This window comes from Sylvia atricapilla, chromosome 8 (assembly GCF_009819655.1).
Source record: "Sylvia atricapilla isolate bSylAtr1 chromosome 8, bSylAtr1.pri, whole genome shotgun sequence".
NCBI classification, from domain to species: domain Eukaryota; kingdom Metazoa; phylum Chordata; class Aves; order Passeriformes; family Sylviidae; genus Sylvia; species Sylvia atricapilla.
This window is the reverse complement of record NC_089147.1, coordinates 16,228,768-16,244,971: the sequence shown is the minus strand read 5'-3', so window position 1 is coordinate 16,244,971 and position 16,204 is coordinate 16,228,768. Positions and strand designations below refer to the sequence as shown.

General features: G+C 35.3%; 1 protein-coding gene across 2 annotated transcripts in view; it reads left to right on the top strand.

The window, feature by feature from the left end:
• Window positions 1–15,804, top strand: part of MYOF (myoferlin) — a 61,042-nt gene extending 45,238 nt beyond the window's left edge. For both annotated transcript variants that reach the window (XM_066323830.1, XM_066323829.1), the window contains 21 exons: window positions 11–169; window positions 320–418; window positions 719–880; window positions 1,437–1,602; window positions 2,162–2,238; window positions 5,603–5,614; window positions 6,429–6,527; window positions 7,143–7,268; window positions 7,969–8,124; window positions 8,238–8,329; window positions 9,277–9,447; window positions 9,950–10,098; window positions 10,329–10,468; window positions 10,749–10,837; window positions 10,919–11,014; window positions 11,591–11,732; window positions 12,035–12,134; window positions 13,017–13,210; window positions 14,425–14,534; window positions 14,852–14,999; window positions 15,447–15,804. In XM_066323830.1, the coding sequence (XP_066179927.1) occupies window positions 11–169; window positions 320–418; window positions 719–880; window positions 1,437–1,602; window positions 2,162–2,238; window positions 5,603–5,614; window positions 6,429–6,527; window positions 7,143–7,268; window positions 7,969–8,124; window positions 8,238–8,329; window positions 9,277–9,447; window positions 9,950–10,098; window positions 10,329–10,468; window positions 10,749–10,837; window positions 10,919–11,014; window positions 11,591–11,732; window positions 12,035–12,134; window positions 13,017–13,210; window positions 14,425–14,534; window positions 14,852–14,999; window positions 15,447–15,485 (2,526 nt within the window). In that variant the 3' untranslated portion in view covers window positions 15,486–15,804. The remainder of the gene's footprint in view (window positions 1–10; window positions 170–319; window positions 419–718; window positions 881–1,436; window positions 1,603–2,161; window positions 2,239–5,602; window positions 5,615–6,428; window positions 6,528–7,142; window positions 7,269–7,968; window positions 8,125–8,237; window positions 8,330–9,276; window positions 9,448–9,949; window positions 10,099–10,328; window positions 10,469–10,748; window positions 10,838–10,918; window positions 11,015–11,590; window positions 11,733–12,034; window positions 12,135–13,016; window positions 13,211–14,424; window positions 14,535–14,851; window positions 15,000–15,446) is intronic.
• The last annotated feature ends 400 nt before the right edge of the window (window positions 15,805–16,204 follow it).

The window sequence follows — 16,204 nt, the reverse complement described above, 5'->3', positions numbered from 1 at the left end:
TTGGTTGCAGGGTAAAGATGAATTCCTTGGAAGAAGTCTTTGTTCACCCGTGGTCAAGTTAATCCCAGAAGATGACATCACACCGAAACTGCTCTGGTATCCTGTAACAAATGATGGCAAAGCTAGTGGAGACATTCTTTTTGCTGCAGAACTTATTTTGAGAGACAAGGTATACATATATTTTTTGTATGTGTGTGTGTCATATACAGCATATATTCTTTCATGGTGAGACATTATGGAGAGACCTGTCTTAGTAATTGCAAGTTATTTCATCGAAGAAAGATGAGAGAAACTAATACTCATGTTTTTGTCTTAACAGGGTGGTACCAACCTTCCAATTCTTCCATCACAAAGGGCACCAATGCTTTACATGGTCCCTCAAGGAATCAGACCAGTAGTTCAACTCACTGCTGTTGAGGTATGGTTACTCTTAAGCTAACTGAATAGAAGTGCAGTCTTCTCATCCTCTAGACAGAAAGTTTGTGTATTTACTTACAGAAAATAAACAAAAAAATTATACCGAGAAATACTCTTTCCTCTAAGTGTTTGTGTATTTCACTCTTTCTGTTAATCTTCCTAGAACTAGAACTTTGAAATATTTTGCCAGACACATATTATTATTGAAAAGATTTCATTTCTTCTTTCCTACTTTTGAGTGTTATATTAAGCATATTGATATCCCATTCCACTTTTGCTTATACTGGATTTTATTTTACAGATTCTGGCCTGGGGGTTACGAAACATGAAAAACTACCAACTGGCACCTGTTATGTCTCCAAGTCTAATTGTTGAATGTGGGGGTGAAATGGTGGAGTCTGTGGTGATCAAAAACCTCAAAAAGACACCGAATTTTCCATCCTCTGTTCTCTTCATGAAAGTTGTACGTTACAAAAACCTTTATTTCAGCTATCTATAGTAAAATAAGTTCCTCCATAGTTCTAAAGGTCAAGGATTTGTTCTGAGTAGAAAAACTCACAAACCCTTTTTTTGATTTACCATGAGCAATTTATGAGCCTGAAAACTGTAATAAAGATCATGTGAACATGTACAGTCACTGGTAGGTTGCACAAATTTATATGCACAATCCAGTGCAGTATATATTTTTTTTTATTTGAAAAGGCATCAATTTACCTACAGATGTTTGGCTACTTTCTTATTGCTAGGAAGGGTGCTGTGCAAGAGTCAAGAAAATTCAGGATTTGAGGCAATTATTCTTACTGACATTTATTGACTGTTTGAAGTGTTGACTATGAAAACTATAGAAGTTTTCATTCACCATACAGCCATAGAATGCAGTAGTCCAATAATAAACAAATGAAGTAACAGCTCTAATTTATGGGGGACATCTTTATTCTTTCTTTTTCTTCTGTTTGCATTGTAAAAAAAAAACCAAAAAAAACACAAAACCAACAACCTCTGTAACTTTCTATTTTTAGCTTTTACCCAAAGAGGAGCTATACAGTCCATCTCTTGTTATTAAAGTAATAGACCACAGACCTTTTGGACGGAAGCCCATCGTGGGACAATGTACTATTGATTTACTGGAAAGCTTTCGCTGTGACCCCTACACTACTAAACAGGACATTGCCCCACAACTGAAAGGTAGAAAGCCGGAAAATAAAAAGTTTTACTTTCTTGTGAGATGCTAGAATTACCTGCCAGTTTAGTCTGACTGCTGTACCAGTGAATAGCCATCTCATGTTGTATACTTAGGTGGAAATAATGATACCTGAAAGGAAAAGCATCTAAGTATTAATTAGTGTCATATTCTGTGAAGCATAAAAGGGCATAATGCAAAGGCAAGTCCACTCTTGGACTTGATGTGCTCATTTCCTGGAGTTCTTCTTTAGTATCAACTTGGAAGTTAGCTGCCTGCAGATCACCTCAGCATGACTGCCAAAGAAATGATCCAGTATTTGAGCAAATATGGTCTGAATACAGTTGTGACACTTCCTCTACATTTTTTCAAGTTTTACTTTTAATTTTAATTCTATATATGAAAAGGTTGCACATCCTGCACAAAATATTTTGTCTGTTTTTAGCAAAAAGTGGCAATTAATTATTTTCCATCTTCTGTAACTGTCTGGATTTAAATCTGATTACTGTTTAGTAAGATATTTTTCCCGCAACACATTGCCTTAATAAAACCTTTGGCTTACAGTTAGTCTGCTCTCTGCTGCACCTCGCCTGGATACAGTAATTGATATGGAAGACACACAGCCACTGCTAACAGCTCAGGTAATCTTTGAAATTTGATGCTTGACTCTGTTCTTAAGATCTCTGATTTCTGAGGAAGAACTATCTAGACAGCAAAATTGTCAGAAACACATGCAACCCTGTGGAAAGCCAGATGGGAGAAAGTTACTTGGTGACAGGAAAGCAATGGAACTTTTTAAATAATTATAATCTTTGTTTTTATATAGTAAACATCAAACTGTAACATTTTGTGCTTGGTCAAATTCACCAGTAGCTTAAGAATTAATTCACTTGTTCAAGAGCTACTGAAAGCATGTGATAGAACATCCCTCAGTTCCCACTGCTGGTGGTTAGAGCAGCCTGATTGTGCACAGAGTGTTCAGTTCTAGTTAAAGGAATTAGAAGTAGGTGTATGTTCTGGTCCTTCAGCCCTTCATTTTATCACAGTCATTGCTTGGCCAAAATTTCTTACCTTGAAGCCATCCAAACCCATTACCACTGAAACAATTTTTTTCTGCACTAACACTTCTTTTCCTTTTCTGTTGTGCCTTGTCTCTTTACTGCTCTGATTCTTTCGGGACCACCACAATACAGTTTTACTTTCCAGGTAAAAACTAATTCTGCTTACAGAATTTTACTCTTGAGTTGAAACATGACTGAAGAGAGATTCCAAACAGTACATTTTTAAGGAAAAAATGTTAATTCTTTTAGTACTGTAAAATGTTTCCCTTGTCTAGAAGGTGTTTTCATAGATTTCTGATGGCCTGTTACATTAAAGGAAGCAGAGAAGTTACACCCTTTAATATATAGCAATTTTGCAGGTTCTTAATCCACAGTTTTGACTTTCGAAAATGCAGAATATTTTATGTTGTTACAGCAGTCCCAAATTGAATACTATTTAATTTAAACTTCTGAACTTTCTATTTGAGTATTGACTTCCTTGTTCTTACCTCAACTTACTTCTTCTTGCCATCATATTCAGACTCTAATTTTAAGTATATCATAGACCATGATCTTGTGATTACTGTCATCATACATGTAAATTGTCATTAATATTTAATTTAGAACAGTCTTGAGTTTTTATCTGAAATAGTTTTTCTCTTCTAATACAAGTAGTATATATATCCTAATAATATTTGGAACAGAGAACTATTATTTTCTTTAAAAATTATAAGGAAAAATACTTCAAAAATAAGGAAGACTTAGGACTTCAAAGTTACTGGTAAAACTGATTTTATTTGTGTGCTTCATTTCAACTAAAAAGGGAAAATTTTAAGTGCTACATAAGCAGAAAGACAATTTCTTTTAGTTTGATGTCACTCAAGCCAAACATAACATTAGATACAGTGAAAGCATCCATATTAGAACAATAAAAACTCAGAACAATCCAAATTGAAAAAAGTGAAACTGTGGAAAGTGCAAGTGCTATGCAGACAACACCCTGAGGACACAAAATGCCAAAATTTCATCAACTACATTCCAATTTCCAGTGTTTAAGCAGTATGTCAACAGCACTCAGCAAAATGGCTTCTCCAACAACAGTGCATGTATGTACCAAACTGATGCATGCAGGTGACCAGGGTCGGATGGGGAGCAGTGTTAACCTGTGGGGCCTTGGCAGCTCTGCCAGAGAGAGATTTTGGAGGAGATAATGCTCAAAAGTCCAGTAGGATTAGTTATATTAAGGTATTCTTGCTCTGAAAATCTTACTATGCATATATGCAATATGTATGAACTACTGAAAACTTCTTTTGTGTGTCAGCTTACTTTGAATATGTGTGATAAAAGCAAAAAAATAAACAGGAATTATTTCACTATGCTATTAATATTTAAACTTTGTTTAGAAGTCTACTTCCTGGAAAATAAAATTACAATTAAAAAATTCTAACTGACTTTCCTAGGGATCCACTGCATCTTAGTTTTTTTTTTTCCATAATTCCAGATTTTTTTAAAAGATAATAGTTAAATGTTAATGTCTTGATCACCTCATGTATAACCATCTACAGTGAAGTTACTGGGTACATTTTTAAAAGGACAGCAACATTACATTGTTTTTACCATGTGAATATTTCACTCCAAAATCTCTAACTTATCATATGGCTTTTTATTCTTGTTTTGGCAAATGGTGTTTTGGCATTCTATGAGCACATTGTGATTGCAACTTTTAGTAACAATAATATCTGAATATTGAAGACTATTATTTGCTCTGGGAATTTTTAAGGAAGATCTTATGGTTTTATTTTTCTCCTTAACTACTTCTTCCCAAAACTGCCAAGTGCATTATTTGAAAAGACATTTTGAGGTATATCAAGGGAAAAAAATACAAACCCAAAACATAACCTCTGATTTAAACTCCTCCAACATTATGCTTTGATGAAAGATTCAGAGTTCCACACAGTGTATTTTGTGAAAAGGCATTCAATTTGGTCTTTAACTTATGATTGCATAATTATGCAAGCTAACCTTTACATTGTCAACATTACAAACCAGTATTTAAAAAAAGTGAAATTTAAATATGGCAAACTATTAAAAATTACCTCATTAATTCTGCCAGTAAGTTTTATAAATGATGATGTTTCCACAAAAAAAATCCCTCCAGCTGTCTTTAGAAAATGACAGTTCCATGCTTATCTGGTAAGAATGTGCTGTATTTATGATTTGAAGGTAGACTAGACTAGTAAAATATGATAGACCTGAACATCCCAGTGAAATAATTACTTAAGAGAGCAGAAATGGGAGTAAATGAGATTGATATACCAGAGTGATGTCCTCACTATTGATGCATTTGGCCTGTATTCATAAAATGTTTTGGATATTTCTTCTGCTTTGCACAAAAATTAATGGCTAATGCTTTTAAATGAAAGCACAAGTTATATTGTATAAAAAGTAGCAGAATTGACACTTGCTAATTGTGGCTTCCAGATGGAATGCATGATGCTTGCTCTGAATGCACTAGCGGGTCTTAGTATCTGTGATTTAATAGGTGAAGCATTTTGGATTGTGCATTTTGGATTGTTCTTACACTTAAATGGATAAATCTATAGACACAATTTTTTTGTTGTTGTTGTTGTTGTTACACAAAGAACAAAACACAGGGTAATAATATCTTACAGTCCTGAAAACCCCACTTTCTAAAATGTATATGTATATATATGTGCATGCTCCAATTCAATATCTAGAACATTCTGCTTTTCTGACAGCACAGAAATATCAAGTTAAATACATGGTGCCTGAATATTCTTCAAAAGCATTTCTAAATTATTAATGTTAGTAACTTACTTTGCACACTTACTCTATACAAACTCCTAAACATTTAAAACATGTTTAACTGTATAAAATTCTATGAATCATATCCTTACCATTGATTTTATTTTGCTCTTTTTTATGACTTGATCTTCATGAGCAGCTCACAGAAAAGGTAATGTATACTACTTAAAAAAATCTACACATTGCTTTCTCCAATTGAAAACCAGTATACCAGTACTGCCTACAAATTAGCATTTTAAGCGTGTGGGTGAAAACAGTAATCTCTAGAAGTGTTTGATATAAAACCTGCAGTGAACTTGTAACATGGTAAATTTAGGAAAAATATGCAAGACTGAAATAGGAAGCCCTATATATAAAAAAAACCCCAACAAACCCAAAACAGCCCAAACAAACCCTCACCTTTAATGATCTGCATAATACTTTAAAATTCTCTGTAAGTCAAAACAATCTTTAAAAACTCAGATTTACACAGTGGATGAATATTCATTCTGTTTTCATTCATAGACAATGAATGCTATTTATTACCATTGGAAGTTTGTTTTCAGGGGCAAATTATATTATGCAATCCTTGTGAACTCAGAAAATAGCACTTTCTTAAACAGTGATTATCAGACTTAAATAAAAATAGAAAATAACCCACAGAAATACTGTATTAGTAGAAAGTATAGATTGCTGGTATCTAGGTAACATGAGGCTAACTGAAGTACTATATTTAAGGGGCAAGACTCAACTACTTTTTAACTGCATTTGGTTAACAATGAGGTAGATCTGAAACTGCCTTAATTATTATATTCTAATTTTCTTTCAGATAAAGTTTTAATACTACCTAACTGATAATAAGTTTTAGAGTATATTATTTGTTACTATGGTAAATTATTCATTATGTCTGCTGTAAAGTATGATGGGAAAGAGATATTTTTTATCTCCCAATAAAACCTTTTTTTTTTTTTTTTTTTTTTTTGAAGGAGGAAGAAATTGTGGATTGGTGGAGCAAATTTTATGCTTCAATAGGAGAATATGAAAAATGTGGACAGTACATTAAAAAAGGATATGACACTTTAAAGGTATTGCTCAGGATAAAATAAATTAACATATTTCAGAGTTTATAGGCCCAAGACCTGTTCAAAACTCTCCCTTTTTTTACTTTTAAATGCTCTTCAAAATTTTACTATATAAAATTAGTTCTTTACTAATTGATATGATTTAATGATATCTTTTAAGAAGGTATCTTGGCTTCTCTTCTTATTAACTGCACTTATTAAGAGATATATTATTGCCTTCAGTCAAAGGGAATTTTACGCTTGACTTCTTTGGGTGCCAGGTAGGTCCTAAGTAAACATACCATTAAGAAAGTATGAGCACAGAGAATCAGTACTTTTACGTTTTGTTGGCTAAAATTTGAAGTGAGACTACTTTCATTTCTTACCTAATACAGAAAAGAAAGAAAGTAAAGATAAGCTTAGGACATGCTACTTACTCTTGTTTTAACCAAGCCTACATTAAGCTTTATCATATGTTCTTCAAAATATTTCATTTGCTCCCACTTTGATATAAAATCAGTTCCAAAAGCTTTGGTTCCTTAAAATATTCCGTCAAACATAAAATACTTTGCAGTGCCACTGTGGTGGAACTGATATATGTGATAATTGCTAAACTTTCCTTTTTTTTCTTTTTTTAAGGTGTATGACTGTGAATTGGAAAAAGTACCTGAATTCAATAACTTAACAGACTTCTGTGATACATTTAAACTGTACAGAGGGAAATCTGAGGAGAGTGATGATCCATCAGTGGTTGGGGAATTCAAGGTATATGTCAAATGATGGGTAACAAACAAATGCTGGTTGCAGTCTTTATGTAAGTGGTTATTTAAGTCGATTACATTCAAGCATTTCAGCTTAAATATTGGTGTGTGCATTAGTAGGGGCAACAGATACTCATAACTGCTGAGCTACAGGCCCATCTTCAGGCCCGTTGCTCATGTGAGATGTGCTACATTTTAATTGAAAAGAAATACAATTCCTGCTAATGTAACCTTCCCAGATAACCTCTCAAACAGGACTCAAATTCCAAAAAAAGCACATTTTTAGAATGATTTTGGAAAAGGTATTTTGTACTCTTTCTGTGCTTCTGTGACTTCTATAGATTAAAATAATGCTAATGTAGATAAAAGCAACCAAACCAACCAATCAAAAATCCTCCAACCCTTGAATGATGTTTTTGGAGAGAGAAACAAATAAAAAGTATTTGGGGCAAAACTGAGTAATTGTGTTGACATCAAAACAGCTGAATTGAGTTAAATTGTCAAAGGATATAACCTTGTCTTTTTAGTCTTATCACCCCAAACCCACTAAGATAAAACACTTGTAAGTCACTATGGACCAGGCTATAATTTTGCTATTCCTATATAAAACAGAGTGCGTATGTGTAGGATAAATAAGAAAAACCAGGCTTAGCAGAGTGACTTTTCCACATTTATCTTGGCCACGTCTTTATACCGTTTTCTAGGGGTCGTTTAAGATCTACGCGTTGCCGGACGATCCCGCAATTCCAGCTCCCCCGCGGCAGTTCCGGGAGCTGCCCGACAGCGGGCCCCAGGAGTGCCTCGTGAGGATCTACATCATCCGAGCCCTGCAGCTCCAGCCCCAGGACAACAACGGGCTGGTGAGGCTGTTGGCTTTCGTCTGGCAGCTCACTGCTCTCCTATGCTTTCAATGATGTTAGCCTTGATAACTATTTCTTAACAATATTCTTTTTTTTTTTCTTATTTTAAATAGTGTGATCCTTATATTAAAATCTCTCTAAGTAAAAAAGTAATTGAAGACAGGGATCATTATGTGCCTAATACCCTCAACCCAATCTTTGGCAGGTAACATAACTTTTTGTATTTTCAATTTACTGTATTTTAGAATGTTTTCCTATTTTTTTTTAAGGTAAACCATTACTTGAAACATTCAGTGCTCTATTCATAGTTATATACTGGCACTTAATTGTGAGTAAAGTTGCATAAGGTATTTTCCTTTGAAATCACTGGAAAATACAGATGTTTGGCTAATCCACAGATTTTCTGTGTCATCTGGGTAAATTGCACAAATTTATATATCTTAAAATCAGCATGTGTTAGGCGTATAAAAATAATAAAATATGCTTATGGAATATGGAAGACATTTTAACTCTGAAAACTAGATGCATCTCACAAGTTATCAGCTTAGCATGCACTTCCAGTAGACTGGTCTTTCCATCAAAGGTTAATGACACCATTGAAATATATGAATGAAAAACAGCAGTTAGGAATGAAAAGTTACATCATCTGCATAATTTCTTTGAAATTCTGGGTCTCGTTTAGAGTTGTAGGAGGATTTTGATAACTTAGAAGGTTCAGAGAGGAGCACTTAGAAGGATTATAAAGGGTTTGAAAAGCATATTTTGCAGTGATGTGCTTAGAGGTTTTCAATCTTTCAAATTATGCAAAGAAATAGACAGCAAAGATACCTGATTACAGACACAAAGTAACTTCCTTCCTCAGTCCCAGTTCAAGCTAATGCACAGAAAACATCTAAGTAATACATTGTGCAGAAAGGAAGGAGGTAATATCCAGAGGAGTAAAAGTGAAATTATTTATAGGTGCAAATAGAAATCAAAGCATGAAAGATAATTGCTGCTAGATTTATCAGCTCTTGAAGCATCCTTTTAATGCCTTCTAAAGGCTATTGCTCAAAAACAAACTAGTAATTGATTTTTTTCAAGTTGTATTTTTAAGTTCAAAAATAAGAATCATTTCTCAAAAGAGCTTTAACAGGGAATTTTTATGTTTAGAATGTATGAACTCAGCTGCTTCTTGCCTCAAGAAAAGGATCTGAAAATTTCAGTCTATGATTATGACGCATTGACTCGTGATGAAAAAGTGGGTGAAACCATAATTGATCTGGAAAACAGATTCCTTTCTCGTTATGGATCTCACTGTGGCATCCCCCAGCAGTACTGGATGTAAGTAATTTTGTCTGTTGAAAATCATCTGTAAGACCTAGTACTCAATCACTAAAGCACCTTAATTCTATGGTTAAAAAACAATGCTGTGGCTTCTCAAGGGTATTTGTTGTGCTTGTTCTATCATCTAAATTCCAAGTGGAGCTGTAAATCTTCAGAACAGCCTTCACTGAAAACCATGGCATCAAATATTTTAATATTTCTCAATACAGTGATTCTGTCCAGAGAACTCACATTTAACAGAACTTTCTGACCTACTGTTGCAAGTAAATATGAAAGCATCTGTGAGTGTAAATTATTTTGATACATAAAGAAAAGTACACTCTGTCTTGGAAGATAATTGAGCTGATACAAAATTATGTCACTGTATCAAACTCCAGAGCCCTCAATGTAGAAAGATACAGTGCTGCTCTTTCTGAGTTAATGAATATGTTTTACATGATGTGTAAATGCCCTGAAAGGTGAATAATTTTAGCATATGTTTCTTTTGTGTTCATAAAAGTTCAGGTGTGAATACCTGGCGTGATCAACTAAAACCCACCCAGTTACTGCAAAATGTAGCCAGGTTTAAAGGCTATGCTCCTCCGGTCCTCTCTGAGAATGGCAGAAAGATTAACTATGGGGGCCAAGACTATACTTTGGAGGAAGCTGGTGAGTTGTTTCACTTACTTTATATGTATGTTTTAAATTTACATTCATAAAATATAAAACTTTCCAGTTATTTATGGAATACTAGAAAAATATCTTTGATTTTTCTCCCAGTTGAACACACTTTTATTCTAAATATCTGGGGATTTTTGTTTGGTTGAGGTTTTTTAAAGTTCAAATGCAAATTCTAGTTCATAAGCCCCTGGGGTTTTTTTCCATTTCTTTTATTTCAGAAGCTAACAAAATCTTGCATCAGCATCTTGGTCCAGGTGAAGAGCGGTTAGCCCTTCATATCCTCAGAACCCAGGGTTTGGTACCTGAACATGTGGAAACAAGAACTTTACATAGCACTTTCCAGCCCAACATCTCCCAGGTACTGTGAACTGGCTTGGTTATGGTTTCTCAAAGGCAGAAATGGAGCACTCCAGGTTTATGTCATGTTGCTAATGGTGTGGTATCTCTCAGGGAGAACAGGGGTACAAATCATTATTGCTTGGCTTAAAATGTAAAAGTGTTAGTCTAGAAACATAATAAAACACAGCTTTTTAAAGGAAGTTTCTGTAGAAACCAGAAAACTTACCTGAAAAATTAAGGGGCCATGACAAACCTATATGCAGCAAACAGTCCCTCATCCATCTTCTTCACTGCTATAGGGAAAGCTGCAGATGTGGGTGGATGTTTTCCCCAAAAGCTTAGGACCTCCAGGCCCTCCGTTCAACATCACTCCCCGCAAAGCCAAGAAGTGAGTATCCCCACATTCTGCATACCCTCTGGCAGCCCTGACAAAGCAATCCAAATCTCTTGCCCCAAACATCTCTCTTAGGTATATTTTACGTGTGATCATCTGGAACACCAAAGATGTCCTTCTGGATGAAAAGAGCATCACAGGAGAAGAAATGAGTGACATTTATGTGAAGGGGTAAGAGCATTCTCTCATGTAAAATTAAAAATGGATAACATTCAGAATGTCCTGGGAACACCTTGACCATGGGTTTCAAATATGATTTGGCTCAGCCAAGTAAAATGCTAACCTCAGAGAAGTACAGAAGTGTTATGAGATAAAGCATGGCCAGTAAATGTGTGGTAAAAGATCCCAGAATTTCATCTCTTGAGACAGACAGCAACTGAAAAGGCGGAGAGTTAGCTTTAGTACTGCATAACTTGGATTCTTAATTTTTACATTCCCTGGTCTTAATATAAAAGAGCAATAGAAAACAGAGAAATATACTACTAGGCAGATCCAATTTCTTGCTAGAAAGAACTCAGCAACTCACTGCTGATACAGTACTGGTCTTAGATCAGAAATTCAGTTCAGATGTTCCTATTTACAGTGCCAAATTGGAACCAAACTGCAAAGGGGGTGTGAAAAACTCCCCAGCCCTCTGCGTGCAGTTCTTACAGCTTGTCTGCAGCCCCTCAATGACACAGTTCCAGTACAAACAGGCACCAGTGTTGTCTCACTGCAAACACCAGACACATCTCTCCATATTTTCAGATGGATGCCTGGTAATGAAGAAAACAAGCAGAAAACTGATGTCCACTACCGATCATTAGATGGCGAAGGGAACTTTAACTGGAGATTTGTTTTTCCTTTTGACTATCTCCCAGCAGAGCAACTCTGTTTAGTTTCTAAAAAGGTAAGTATTTCCAAAGATTTCAATGCTTAGAATACAGATTCTAGTGAGCCTGGTAATTTGTACCTACATATTGAAAGAGACAATCTGGCTCAGTTCCATTTACTTTCTCACGTTGCTGTTGTGAACAGATTCATTTTGCCTTTGGGCCAGGAACAACATGCTGGCAACGACAGCAGTCTGCTTTTAGCAGGGCAAGATTAATACTTCCACCAACCCCAGAATTCACAATTTCTAGCAGACCCCAGCTTCGAATTTCCATAAGTAATTTTTAAAGGTATGGTATTTGTTTTTTAATATTTTAGGAACATTTTTGGAGTCTTGACAAGACAGAATTCAGAATCCCACCTAAACTGATCATTCAAATTTGGGATAACGACAAGTTCTCCTTGGATGACTATCTGGGTAAGATTTTGAATGAAAATATTTACTCTTGTCTCAAAGCAGGATATCAAAGGGAACAATCTGAAATTATCGCATAAGGATTGCATTTACACTGAGACACTAAGCATGGAAATATACTCCAGATTTCCTTCACAGCACAGGCTTACTGAATAAATAAGTAGTCACTCAGTAAAGGCTTACTGGCAGGTAAACCACGATACTTTTTATTCAGGTAAACCCTCTCACAAGGCACATGAAATGAGAATGTGCATGAAAATTTACTTTGCTTCTTTCTTTAAGTAAAATTACTTAAGCAAGGGCACTTCAGTTCTAAATAAGAGTACTGACAATAGTATGTAATTTAGGTTTAAGCAATCTACTTCACACTGTTATTAATCCCTACCTTCCCTAGAGATTCTGCTCTGCATGGGATTCTCTGCCCTGTATTAAGACTGCTCCAAAGTCTTTAGCTTACATACAAACTATATAGGCCTCAACATCTGAAAACAAGCAAAGCAGCTGATTTATAACCATCATCAAAATTTGCTAAATTATGCATTTAACTGTCAGAAATTACTTATTACATTGCTGTATTTGGGTATCTTCCATTTAGATGTGTGTGGAAAAAAACCCTCTAGTAAAGAATCAAGCAATCTTGCATTAAAGAAGGAGGAGTCCAGCTTGCTAAATCAAATGTATCAATACCAGCAAGAGGGACTTAAACCCAATGTGTCCCACTTCCCTGCCTCACAACATCTTCAGACAAACAAGAATATCATGTGTCTGTTGATTGCCTTTCCTGTAGTTCCTGTATGTATATGTTTAGGGAGAGCAAGGGTTGAGCTGCTGTGCTGTATGGTTGGTTGTGTTATGCAGTGTTTTGTTTTTGTATCTGCCTCCTAGGCTTTGTGGAACTTGATTTACATAAAACAATCATTCCAGCAAAAGTTGCTGAGAAGTGTAACATAGACATGATTCCAGAATACAAGGCAGACAGTTCCCAGAAGGCTTCCAAGACTGCCTCTCTCTTTGAACAGAAATCCATGAAAGGATGGTGGCCATGTTACGTTGAAAAGGATGGCTCCCGTATTTTAGCGGTAAGCTTATTACTTCTTTTAAAAGTACTTCAGACGTGCTTACCTTAATCTTCAAATTACAAAGAAAGACTGTAAAGAACCTCCCACTTAGCTGCTAGCTTTCAGTGGATAGATACAGGAGGGGTAAATAGGACATTCCATGCACAAGTCCAGGAATTTGGTCCAGCAACAATTTTTTAGTTTAAAATGTGAGTGTAATACTTCCTTTATGTAGTTTATTGCTAACTTTGTTTAACTTGAAAAACTGGTGGTGCCAGGTTGAGTCGTGCTATCTTGCCAAAGGAGATGATGAAGTCCTGTGAATGAATGCATAGCCTCGAGCTGTGCCAGGGGAGATTTGGCTTGGACAAGAAAAATTTCTTCACAGAAAGGGGTATTAAGCATTGTAATGGCTGTACAGGGAGACTGTGGAGTCACCATCCTTAGAGGTGTTCAGAAAAGGACTGGATGTGCCATGGTCTATTTGACAACGTGGACTTGGTGATCTTAGAAGTCTTTTCCAACCTAAATGATTGTGTGATTCTTTAATCTATCATGTTATTGCTCAGAAGAACATCAGAGACATTCCAAATGCATTAAAGACTGAAGGAAAATGTTTAAATCCAAAGCATTTTTGTACATAGCAAACAAAATCTCTGTACTGAGAATCCAGATGAGCTTTGCGATTGTGTATGCAATCAGAAGGCCCAAAGCATTCTAACCTGTTTTACAGAGAATATAAATGTATATTTATCATTTGCAGCATATTAAGCCTTTCAAAGGTGTCTTCTTCTTCTTTCTAATGGTTTTGCTTTAAAACTTTATTACTGGAATTTAATAAATGAGGAAAACTATCCAGAAACATTTTCAAGCCACAGCAATATGAAAAAATAGACACATGGTCATTTGGAAAATATGCAGTCCTTGGGTTGCTCTTGAAAGAAGAGAAGAACTGTTTTTGTTTTGCCAAATTGGAAAAAAAAAAATACAGCTTAGAACTATAGAGGAATCAGCAGATTTTTATGTCCAGTGATTTGGCTTTTTCCATGTTTGTATCTTTTCCTGATACTGTGTTGTGACACTGTCATAGTACAGAAGCCAGTAGATTTTGAGGAGGAAATCAGAAACACAGATGTACACCATGAGCTGATCCCGGCTATTCCGTGTAAGTACCAGGCAAGTCTTATTAGTGCAATTTCAGTAAGATGCTTGTCTTGTGCCACTTTTTTCTGAAGGGTAAAGTTGAAATGACATTGGAAGTAGTCAATGAAAAAGAAGCTGAGGAAAGGCCAGCTGGTAAAGGGAGAGATGAACCCAACATGAACCCCAAACTAGATCTACCAAAGTAAGATACTTTTATCCTACTAGCTTTAGAAATACCCAATATCTAGCTACTCTGATGCATGCAGCAATATATTAGTCATCAGTTATCCTTTGCAAAACTCCATTTATAAAAGCCAATCTTGTTTCCTCCTGCAAGCATTAGGATAAAATGCAAGGTGGGTTCAGTACTAATGGCAGATGTTTACTGCAGCTATCTTGCATTTCAGAACTGTGTTTTCTTCTACCTCCAGACCAGCATGTTTTAAAGTGTTATAATATCATGCTTAAGTATTACCTGGTCTTAGAGTATAAATAATACTTACTTCTTTCAAAATGCAGCCGGCCAGATACTTCCTTCCTTTGGTTTACAAATCCCTGCAAGACCATGAGGTTTATTGTGTGGCGCAGGTTTAAATGGCTCTTCATAGCCATTATCATCTTGCTGATCCTCCTCCTGTTTGCTGCAGTGTTCCTCTATTCCCTGCCGGTAAGAATTTCTGACTGCTACTGTTCCTCAGCTGTGGGATGAGCTTAGACAGGAGTCATCAACAGGATACACTCCTGACTCAGACTGAGTCTATCACCTCTGCCTTAGCAGGAGACAGGAAATATATCCTTAGAGCTATAAAAAAATTCAAATTATTTTTATTGAGAAACAATTCAAATTTAGGGTAAAACTAACCCTAACTAATTAAAGATGGAACAAAGAACTGCTTTAGAAGAGTTAATAGCCTACACAATTAAAATAGTTAATAGTTAGGCTCTAGTCTACATTAGTCTGAAAAAAATTACTTATTTTCACTGTATTTTAACTGAAATTACCTAAATACATTTTGATCCATTTCAATATTTAAAATGTCTTTTACAAAACTACACTGAAGGATTTTGTGCACATCTTTTTACCTCTCTTGTTTCCTTCCTCCTCCCCCAACAGAATTATTTGTCAATGAAGATCGTGAAACCAACATCATGAAGATTTTTTTATCTTTTTAAGTAGTGCTGAAATTTCGCCCCTGGCTGTGGACCAAAATCAGCAAGGCTCTCCATCCTTTGTATCTGCTTGTATTTAGAATGGTAAAATGATAATTAAGACTTTTAATAAGATTATCCAAGGTTCAAGAGGTCATGGAAGGTGTTTTTTGAAAACAAGGAATAACCCACAACTCCCCCTTTTTTTTACTTCAGTGTTATCTATGCATGGTAAAGTTCTGGCTGCTTTTAAAGTGGATTTTTCATAAAAATCACTCAGAAAAACTGCCTGCTATTGCAATCTCTGTTTTTTAACAGATATTTTGAGAATACTTTTTTTTTTTTTTTTTTGGGCACACTTTGAAACTCTGCATTTTAAATTAAAGGAAATCAATCACTACTTACAAGTATGTCTCCCAAAGAAACATCACAGTGCAATGAAAAGGTTATACATTGTTTCTAGTTCCAAAGTTTTCATCATCATGCTGCTTAAAATTCTTATTTGCCATGCTGCGGATGTGACAACACTATACATGTATCCTGACAAGTCAATAAACATAGAAATGAATTATACATTGTATTGCTATATTGTACATTAATATAATGACAAAATTTTAAATAAACTTATCCACAAGTAAAATGCAAGTTTCCAGTTTTCTTCAACTATTACAAAAATAGAGTGTATTAGGTCTTGTGTAATGTCTATCAGAGGATTTAATGTCA